The sequence below is a fragment of the Calonectris borealis genome, chromosome 3 (genome assembly GCF_964195595.1).
Source record: "Calonectris borealis chromosome 3, bCalBor7.hap1.2, whole genome shotgun sequence".
Lineage (NCBI taxonomy): Eukaryota > Metazoa > Chordata > Aves > Procellariiformes > Procellariidae > Calonectris > Calonectris borealis.
Window position 1 is genome coordinate 39079101 of NC_134314.1, and position 10327 is coordinate 39089427.

General features: G+C 40.4%; 1 protein-coding gene across 7 annotated transcripts in view; it reads right to left on the minus strand.

Annotated features, from left to right (window-relative positions):
* The window catches only part of IBTK (inhibitor of Bruton tyrosine kinase), a 62467-nt gene extending 52517 nt beyond the window's left edge, over positions 1-9950 (minus strand). For 5 of the 7 annotated variants that reach the window (XR_012672917.1, XR_012672918.1, XM_075145380.1 and 2 more), the window contains exons 1-2: positions 9764-9950; positions 904-1571 (exon numbers count right to left, since the gene is read on the minus strand). Coding sequence is in view for 5 of the 7 variants with exons in the window: in XM_075145380.1 (XP_075001481.1) it covers positions 904-1227 (324 nt within the window). In the remaining 2 variants the exon portion in view is untranslated. Of the gene's footprint in view, positions 1-903; positions 1572-4721; positions 4798-5638; positions 5849-9763 lie in introns of those variants that run through there. The other 2 variants (XM_075145379.1, XM_075145382.1) reach the window with 2 other exon arrangements.
* Positions 9951-10327: the final 377 nt, after the last annotated feature.

Below are 10327 nucleotides of genomic sequence, written 5' to 3' on the forward strand. Positions count from 1 at the left end.
GTTTAATGAAAACCTCCTCACTGTGTAAGGGTACAGCACATGAAATCCATATTTAACAGTTACCAGACTGTCAAGAATTAAAAACTACTCAATCCACAACCATTTTGTTTAAATTGCTTGTTGAAAGCAGAGAGTTTAATGCTTACAAATGGCTAGTCACTGCAATTTAAAAAGACTGAACTTAAAATGGAAAATTCTCTGCCTTAAAAGGTTTGCTTTTAAGGTAAACCTGAACCACAAATATTTCATTTGCTCACGTGGTTAAAGGGACCCTGAACATCTCAACCATATGTAGCTCTTCTTTGCTGTACTTGGGACAGGAGGAACAGAAGAACAATCGAAAAAATATACACAACTTGCTAAGTGGTAGGGAAGAAACAGCAATTGCAAGAAAGGAATGAGGGGGACTGAGCAAAAGCCCTGGTTAAAATATGAATGAAATGGGGATTCACTTAATAAAATGCTCCATATATTGAAGTGGTTCTCTCTCAAATGTAAGAATCATTTCTGATTATAACTCCATTTAAGCTTTTATTATTTTATGTTCTCTAAAAACACTAATTGATATAAGTACTGAAAAGTGTATTTTTAGATTATCTTTAGTCTGATCACTCTCCACTTTTAAGATCCTGACCCTAATATCATCCACAAAAACCAGTCTTCAGGGAAGTCCACAATTAATCAGGGATCCTTACTCAGTGCTGATTCCTGCATGTGCAAAGGCAGACATCTTTTATAAACAAAAAGACAACTTTCAAGTAAATCAATGCGCTGTGATCTAAACGCACTGTTAAGACAACCCTCAAGAGGCTTTCAGGCAAGTTTAAAAACCTGCTTTTACATAACAAATGCAACTCTAAAAATTGTAGATACCAAGGAAAACTACAATTGTAAATCACTCACCTTCAGTAATGACAAAACACAATCAATGTATCCATAAAATATACTTCTGTGCAAAGCTGTCCATCCAGACTCTTTGTCTTTCGCCAAGAGATCTACTCCTTTGGTCTCAGCCAACCAGTCTAGCACACCTTTTTTGCCACAAGATGAAGCAAGATGTATAACGTTTCTACCAAAGGCATCCTTTATAGTTGCAGCATTGTAGCAGTAAGAAGAAAGAAAGGCCTTGATCTGGCCTTCACTTCCTCTGGTTACCACAGAAATAACATCCAAAGCATGCTGTAGAGATCGACACTTTGAAGTGCAGTCTGGCATGACAGAACTCATCTTCACTTCTGAAGCTGCTGCTCTCCTTAAGGGGAACAACCCTTAAGTGTATCAAGGCACTCCAATTCAGTACAAAATACAGTGCCTTAGAAAACTTGTAATTCCAAGGATGTAAATCCAGTTTTATTGAGCTGCCATTAGAAATCTTTGTACTGCTATGTTTGGCACTTGATCCAAATAAATATTTATAAATATATATTTTTAGAAGTCTTATTTCACCATCTTATATAACAAATATTCTCGTCCATAGAAAATTCCAAAAGTGAACTACCTCAAGTGTGGAGAGGGGGATTCCCCCTCCACACTACCTTGTTCTTCTAAAACTCCATAATTGCAAGGGAGACCTGAAAGAGAACAAACCAGAACAGAGTAGTCAACAAAAATTCTTTTCCCCAGCAACTGTACCAATTTAAATGCATACCAAACTAGCGCTTGCAAGTACAGGAGCAATGTGGCAAGGGTTAACTGACCTGCCCCATTCCATCTGAGTTTATACTCAGGCATTCAGCCAGTTTAAAAAGACATGACTCCATTCCCACCCCAGCCTCCAGAGGCACTTTCTCCCTTTCTTTGACATAAATCTTTGAGGTTACACAGTGAAGTGGACCCAAAAAAGTCATCAAAAGAGAAAAAAAATGTTTGCTTTCCCAGCTTTAGGGTCCTTAGGACCCGCATAGTTTACTGTCTAATTATATCATTACTTTGTGATCAGAAAGCAAGAACTGAACTAAAAGACTCCTGGGGAAAAAAAAAAAAAAACACAAAAAACAAAAAATAAAAAAACCCACCCACCAAAAAATCACCACAGCTGTTGAGTAGAACTTGGCTAACAGAAGCTTTGTCAGTCACACCAGAAGGAGTGAAGGACCACCACAGTTTCCCTTAGCCACTGCAAAAAAGGATTTTTTCTTTTTTCACTTTCTCTTCTCTGGCCTGTATGCCTACCCATCTCCCTACTAAGTCTCTCCTGCAGAATCAACAGGAAGGCTCCTCTCCACCACTCCTGGAGCTGCTAGTAAATGTGAAAGGAAGGATGGCAACAGAGAGAAGAAAAAAAACTTGTACAAGAGCTGCGAATTCAGACTGTTAGCACTCATGCAGGGCAAAGGTCTAAAGCTCCTGAAATAGGCAGGAAGAAATGAAGGTCTAGGTTGGAAGGGGTAAGGGAGGAAGAAAAAGGAAAAGGAGGCAAAGATACAAATTCTTGCTCATGAAAATATATTCACAGTCTGGTGCATATGGCATTTTTGCTTATCTGTGCATACTTATCTTTAGCATATCCATCTTTCTCTGGCATCCACTTTCTCAAAAGAAGGCCTGACAGAAGCACTTATCTAGCCTATTAAATGTGTGCAGTTATAGTTAAAAGGGTTACAGTACAAGAAATGCAAACAGCAGTATAAAAATCACACATACACCCATGTAAAACAGAAAAAGTGAAGTATACACATCATTGATACACTGCGTAATTTAATGTGAACTGCTATTCAGTCCCAAAAAACTTCATGCTTCAATCTTTTCAAGCATAAGTTGCAAGCGGAGTGAAGTAGTATTCAATCGTGTTAAACTCCTTGATATTTTTGCTTGCTATGCAAACTGTAGTTTAAAACTGACCTACCAATGAGTAAAATATTCCAAAAGAAGTTGGAAAATGCTACCATGAAAGATGAATAAATAAAACTAAATATGTTAGCAAATCCTCAGGAAAAAAAAACAACCAACCAACCAAAATCTGCTATCTTTCCAGCTCAGCAGTCATTATACACGCAACCATGTGCACACCCCACTCCTTGCCTCCCCCAGCCTGTTAATCTTAGCTTCCATTGCTTTTCAGGCACTGAATGCATAACCATATTTTGTTAATGTCTCTATCTGCAAAGATATGCCAGGGAAAGAGTACTTTCTTTGGAAGACAAAACAGGAATCCCAGTCCTCCTTCTATTTCAAGAATTATCATAAAGATTGCCACCAAGTTGAAAGCAATCAGTTTAGAGCAAACACTAGTAATGGAATCTAAACTTTCAAGAAAAAAAAAAATTCTAATCCAAGAGTATTCATTTAAACATCTCATGACAAAGCCTTCAACAATTATTCTTCTACCTCACTCAGAAGGGATTAAATACTTGGAATGGAAATCTACAGATCAAGGTTGTTCAGTATGCACCTTCAAAACAATTTCAAACAGCAGGCACATGAAAAACAAAAAAGTAGGTTTTTTTCATTCCAATTTAGTCCCTCATCCCTGACCAGGAGCAACATTCAGAAATATTTCAGAGACCAAAATTGACCACAATCGTTTAGCTTACCTTTGTCACAGCAAGCTTGAGTTCATTCTACAGGGCATTTTACAACAAACGTACAAACCTCTGCAGTAACACAAGAAGTTTAACATATACCTGTGTGGACTCTTCTCCTTTCACCTTCTCTAGAGCCTCAGACTATAAAGAAAAGTGAACCACTCTTGCAAGCTTGGAAAAAAGCTGTAACTTCAAGAACACAGCCTGACTTTGCTGCTCCAAGGAATCAACGCGTGACAGGTGACTGCTATCAGCAGACTCAGATTGACAGTACATCAAACACTCCTCTAAATAGTAATAATTTAAGAAATAAATATTTGGAGATCTACAGGAAAAACATCAGAAATGCTATTATCCTCAAATTTGTCACATTTCATCAATATGCCACTACGCAATGAAATTATGCTGCGGAAGTATGAATTTTACATATGTCTCGTAAAGAACATCTGAAATATAATTCATTGTTAAGGTAATGCTACAGGGGAAAAAAAAGTAAAAATAAAAGAACAAAGAAAAATTACTCAGGAGAGTAATAAAATAAAGTTGACTAATCCGTTAGGTAAACTGGTATGAAATGGCACCACCACCCAAAGAAGCAGTCCTGCCGTGCCCCATGCCATACCTTCCCTTGTGCAGTACACACCTATCTAAGACGCTGAATTGTATGAGAAAATGATTCAGAAGAAAGTAAACCCTGGTTCCAAAGAAACTTGTGTCATTACAAGAAAGTAACAGAGAGGCCAGAGAAAGCTTCTTTAAAGTACCTGAGCTCTAGCATCGCCAACCACCAAAATACTGTGGGCAGCAAACCACACATTAAAAGAATAGAAAGTCTGCTACTAGATAGAAATAGAACCCTGCATACCTCACACTAACTTCATTATGGTGACATTTACTGCAGCTATGTGAACTCTGACTCTGCTAAATTATTTCTTTGTAAGTCATTGTAACCCAGCCCTCCTTTACTGTAAACATTACAACACTAGATACTATATTAGTACATTGATATATACACCTTGAGTTTCGAGACAGAAGGCTGTAGATCAAGTTTTCACCCCTCAACTGGCACACCAGTAACACTCAATCATGTTATTACAACATCTGAAAAGGGTTAATAATCAGATCTGACTATTTTTAAATACAAAGTAGGTCCTTAATTAAAACCTTAAAGCTTTACAATTGTGAATTGATGCTCACATCTGTGTGAAAACCTTGTGACTGCTGTCCAAATGCTTATTTCTAGTATATGGAGTCCCAGCTGAATGATCAGCACCTAAAATAAGCACAAAATAGGAACAGCACCAGCTTTTTTTAAACTTTGAATTTAAATGTCTAGAATACAGTGCCCTTTTCATTATGTGCCTCTGCTTTTATTTGCAGATATTTCTGTAGGCTTCTCAGCACTAATTATATTCATGTTATAATACCAGTGTCTTCCTAATGCTGTAATTATTGAAAGACATAAATAGCAAAATAAGATTATCATCTTTTAAACATTTTTATGATACAATAGGTATCATCTGGAATTCAAATTCTTTTTAAAAACTGGTTCCTAATTAACATTTTCATGACAGAAGAAGTCACAAAAAATGGAGGAATTGGAGCAGTATTCAAAGTATCCCAAAGATGTTTTATTTCAGTAGCAAGCAGGTTTCTAAATTTTCCCTTATAGACATGAGCTACTTATTATACATGTTCACAGCCCAGGAAAATTTAAAAGATTACCACCAACTTGGAAGCAATTCCTAAGTAGCAAGAAAGTGTTTGTGGTATCTTGCCTCTTGGAAGTGAGTAGGTAGAGCCCTCTTGCTCAGCTCTTCCCCTCAGAGAGGGCAAAGCACCACCGCACAACAGCTGTCAGATACCCTGCAAGGAGTGTGTCAGATGTGTCATCTGATCTTAGGGTGTCAGAACTCCTACAGCTGAAAAAGAAGCTCTCTGTCTACTGTGGTTGTCTCAAAAAATCTCTGCTTCTTTCAAGAAGTCACTACTACTTGAAGGCAAAGATTTGGCACTTTTTTTGCTAAAAAGTCTAAGATCAAAGCTGTCACACCTCTCTTGAGTATGAAATTAACTAAGATTCTACACATCTGTAAGACTAAGCTAACAAATACCTTAATGACTAAGGATGATGACAGTACATTTCATTTCCTGCAAACAGCGGAGGGCAGATGTGAAATCTTGAGATTCTGTTCAATCACTAGGAAAAATGAACAGAGTTGGCAGAAGCTTCCCACTGTGGAGTTCCAGAAATCTCTCTGCATATCAAAGCTGCTTACAAGGGACTTCTGGTGCATTAGTGGTCTTCAAGTCCAAGGGTTCTGTTTACCTATTTTTGTTATCCAAGATGCTTACCAGAATAGATAAAAAAAAAAAAATCATCAATTGTATTCTGGTAATATGAAATCTCACAAAAATTAAGCCAGAAAAAAGAGGAGATGATACCAAGGCAGCTTTAGGACCCCCTGCTACATATCTGTTTCTTAGTCACTATCTTTCAGAAGACAAATCCAGTGAAGGCAGTGCATATTCAGCACAAATTTTTGTGATGCCTAGAACACTGACATTTAGCACAGAAGCATGACAAGCTACTGGATGAAGGAAAATACCAGACTGCTTGTTTCCATCTGTAGGATCATATTCTCCATCAACACATTCCCAATTTTCTTTTTTTCTAGAAAGTATTTCCACAGAGATTGTGTGCTCTTGGCTCAAAGGTACAAAGGTGCTATCAGAAGAGAAACAGCAACCAACCCTTACCATGCGGTTGGATGCCAGAAACATATATTGAACCTGCCAATCTGGGAGGCACACATTTGATACTAGAATTCGTATCTGTGGCCTTTCAGATTCTTCCTGATGAAAGCCTATTAGATCTAGCAAAATCTGTCTAACATGGATGTGGATACCAGTACCAAGGCAGTGGCTAGTAGCTGCTGTTGTGGTTTTTTTCATCGTCATAGAGACAATGTTCTTGCATGGAAGTGAAGGACAAAACAGAACAGATTCAGATAGTTAGAATACAGTGCCAGTTGAAGACAGATTGCTGGTTTTCAATCTTCCATGTGCACTGCATTAAAGTAACTCAATCGACAAATTAGTGACATGGCCTTGAAATACAGCTTTAGGCTCCTTTACTAAGAACATATTTCTCACGGCCTTACTTGATCTTTAAATTGGCATAACCTCATTCCATTCACTGTTTTTCTGTTAGGTTTTTTTTTTTTTAAGCGGTACTGTTTTTTTTCTAATTACCAGTTGCATCAAGGATACACTTGGTGAAAAACTACCTAGTATTTGGTTATCCTAAAACGGAACTAAATAATGGTTTCTATTTTCCATATAAAAGAAGCCTAGAATTTTCCTTGTCAATCCTCATACCCCTCCTTTAAAACAAAAAATAGTGTAAATAATATGGCTTTTCAGAAGGTGTAAAATTCATTTGCTCTTCCTTTTGATAGTAAGTTCCTAAATGAAAAGAGATATGACTGGCAACATCATACACTTTAGGAAGGTTAAGTCCATCCTTATAAGGGTATTGCAAGTTCTTAAAGATTTCCAAGGTGGAGTGGAAGGGGAGCTTCAGAGAGGGGGTTGTTTTTTAAACAAGCATGCTGGCATTTAATAATATTCTCCAAGTTGGTCCATTCGCACTTGTTTCATAACATCACAAAAGACATGTAACCATAACAGCATGGAAATCCTGAAAATATTTGTACCCAAAACAAACTTCACCATGCAGACTACTTGATTAGTAAGCTAATCAAAAAAACAAATCTAAAGCTTACAGAATTAAAGCCATGGCAATTTGCTACCACGTTACTGATTTTTCCAGGACTTTCTGTTGACTGTAGTCTTACCTAAAGGCAACTTTCACTTATACATATTAAAGTAGTAGTTTAGAATGTGACAAAAGTTACGAGCAAATTGAAGCTGGGTAGTAATATAATAAACGTAGCGCTGGCATTAAGCAACGTATCCTCAAGGAAACACAGATGAATTCCTAGATAAATAACAGCAAACACACCCTTCAGCTATAAGTAGCACATTGTCCAAGGCTTTAAAGAACAGCTAGACTACTAATTTCTACTCAGAAGATTACATATCCACAAATAGTTTAACCTGTTCAGAAACTCCCTGCACATTTGTTGAAGGGCATAAATCTAGGCTTTTCAACCCCTTGAACAATACTATTTGAATACACGATATATTTTATGGGGGGAAAAGTGATTGAATATACAGGGAAAAAAGGGTAAATTAAGCTATGCAGCAGCTTAGAGTGGTCTGGCAGTCAGAAATTCCCACAGAGTCTTTTTAAAAAAGTAGCTTCTTCTCAAATGTATTACAGGAGCATTGCAATATAAGGCACAGAAAGCAAGGGTTCTGCTATTCTGAACACACAAAACTTCAGTTAGAGTGCTGTCTCTAGTTCAGATACCAAGTTTTAAGAGAAGTAGGTAAGTAGAAGAAAACTTTGGAAAAAGCAACTAGAGTTCAGAAGGTTTACAAAACAACATGTGAGTACAGGCTGAGCAAATTAGATCTATTTTCTCCTTCAGCTGCATTTTCTACAGACCACTCAGAGCCTTTGAATAAGGCAGCAGTTACATAAAGAAGAAAAATCAAAACTCTAGTCCATTTTACCCCTGATAGTGGGATAAGTAGTCATTTGTTCAAATTTCATAAAAGATTAAGATTATATGTCAGGAAGCACTTTCAAATGATAAATTGAATGCTAATGAGGCACTCAGAATGGTCTAGACAACAAGCAACCTGTTCAAGTTTTAAATAAATGTGACCTGCCTAGAAGTAAAGTTTTCCTATGGAGGAAAACCAACTTGCTTTAAAAAACACCACGTTCCACCACACCCGCTATGTCCCCTGGGCCATGGCAGATCCAAGCTGCTTCATTTTACTGCGCTGGGGTCTCTGTGCCACTGCTTGGCGCAGGTGACCTTTAGAGGTTCTCTCCAGACTTTCTACAACTTCTGCCTTCACAGCGACAACAGCATAATCCTTATCAGGATGAGACATTCAGTGATCTAGCAACTCTAATCCATTTGCTCCTAACAGTGTTAACAAGCACTACCAATTAAAGGCAGACACATCTGCAAAAAAACACCAAAGTACCATTGGTAGCTAAATTCACCTACAACGTGTCAGAGCGGATCTATTAGTCAGGAATCATAGTACATAAACAGTAAACTGTGAAATACTGTGCTTGGCTTATCTAGAAATAGCCAAAACTACTTACTTTTAATAACTTAACACGATCCAAAAAATTAAAACATACAGAAAGTGGTATAGACAAAAGTACAGTAAGTGCAGTTACAGGCATTTCCACAATACACTGGGACCTTGCTCTAGTCTTTTTATTGAAACAGATAACCTGAAGGCAAGTCAAGAGCAATGAACCACAAATGTGTTCCAGAATTTCAGCACGCTTAAAACTGTATCAGATAAATACATCAACTTTTAGGAAAAGCTGACTTTTCTGAATGAACTCTGAACATTTGGTACTGTATTATTAAAGAATACCCACATCTGAAATTGTTGGGCGATTATTATTTTTTCGTAAACCACAAATTGTGTTCAGTTTCCATGAAGATAGACAACTACACTGACCACGTCAGCAAAAAAACGGCCGGATTTCAGAGATCAAGTGGTTGGCCCCCAAGAAAACTGCATGAAAATATCCTTTTAAGCTAACTGCGAGATTTCAGCTCTCTGGTGCTTGCGCTGCTGCTCAAAGCCAGCAACACTGTGAGCTGCTACCAAAAGCACAGACAAATATCACCAAGAAGGCCAGAAACACGACAAGCTTCCCGGGAATCTCCAGCTAAGGAAACCTGGCAAAGGCTGCTGCCAGTGTCCAGGAGGGGAAGGTCTGAAGTGTTTCAAAGAGCCAGCCACAGGCGAGGGACAGGCAGGGGGAAGGTGGCCGTTTTGACTCTCACTGCACAAGTCCACGTAGCCGGGAAGCGACAGAAAAGACTTATCAAAACAGGCGGCTGAGCCACTTTTCTTCCGCCTCGAAGCCGGTCCCCTCCCATCCTACGTGGCCGGCTGCCCTTTACCTTCCCTGGCTCGGGCTCTCCCCATTCCTACAGCCCCCCCCCCCCGCCGCCGCCGCCGCCGCCCCATACCATCCCCTCCGGCCGGGCCAGCCGTGACACTGCCCTTCCCCCAGCCCCAGCTCCCGCTCCGGACACATCAGCAGGTCGCGGCCCGCCCCTCACCAGTCGCTAGATGAATGGACTCGGGCGGGCAGGGCGGGACGCGCGCTGGGCAGCGCGGGAGCTCATCCTCAGTGACACCGGGGCAGGGCCAGGCTGCTGCGGCTACCGCGACACCTCAGGCGGCGGTGGCGACAGCGACAGCCGGTGCCAGCAGCTCACAGCAGGGCGCAGCGACAGCGGCCACCGCACCCCCGAAGAAGCAAGCAGCCGATTGGCCGCGGTGCCGCCGCACCTCGCACGCCGATTGGTTGCGACTGCCGCCTTGGCTCCCCCCCTCACGGCGGAGCCCGGATTGACTGACAGGCCGGGTCAGGTGGTGGAAAGGGTGCGAGGGGACGGGGCGGGTCTAGTGGGCGGGGCCTGCCGTGACGCGCAATCCCGCAATCCCGCGGTGCAAGCGTTAAATCAAAATGGCCGCCGCAGGTGCGAGGGGCTGGCAATGCCTGTCGTGTCGCGAGCGAGGACCGGGGCTGGAAATCACGGGGAGAGAGGAGGTGAAGGGGGGAAAGCTGAGGTGTTTCAGTGCCTTTTTCTGCCAGTCTTCACGAGAGAAGCAGCGTGGCC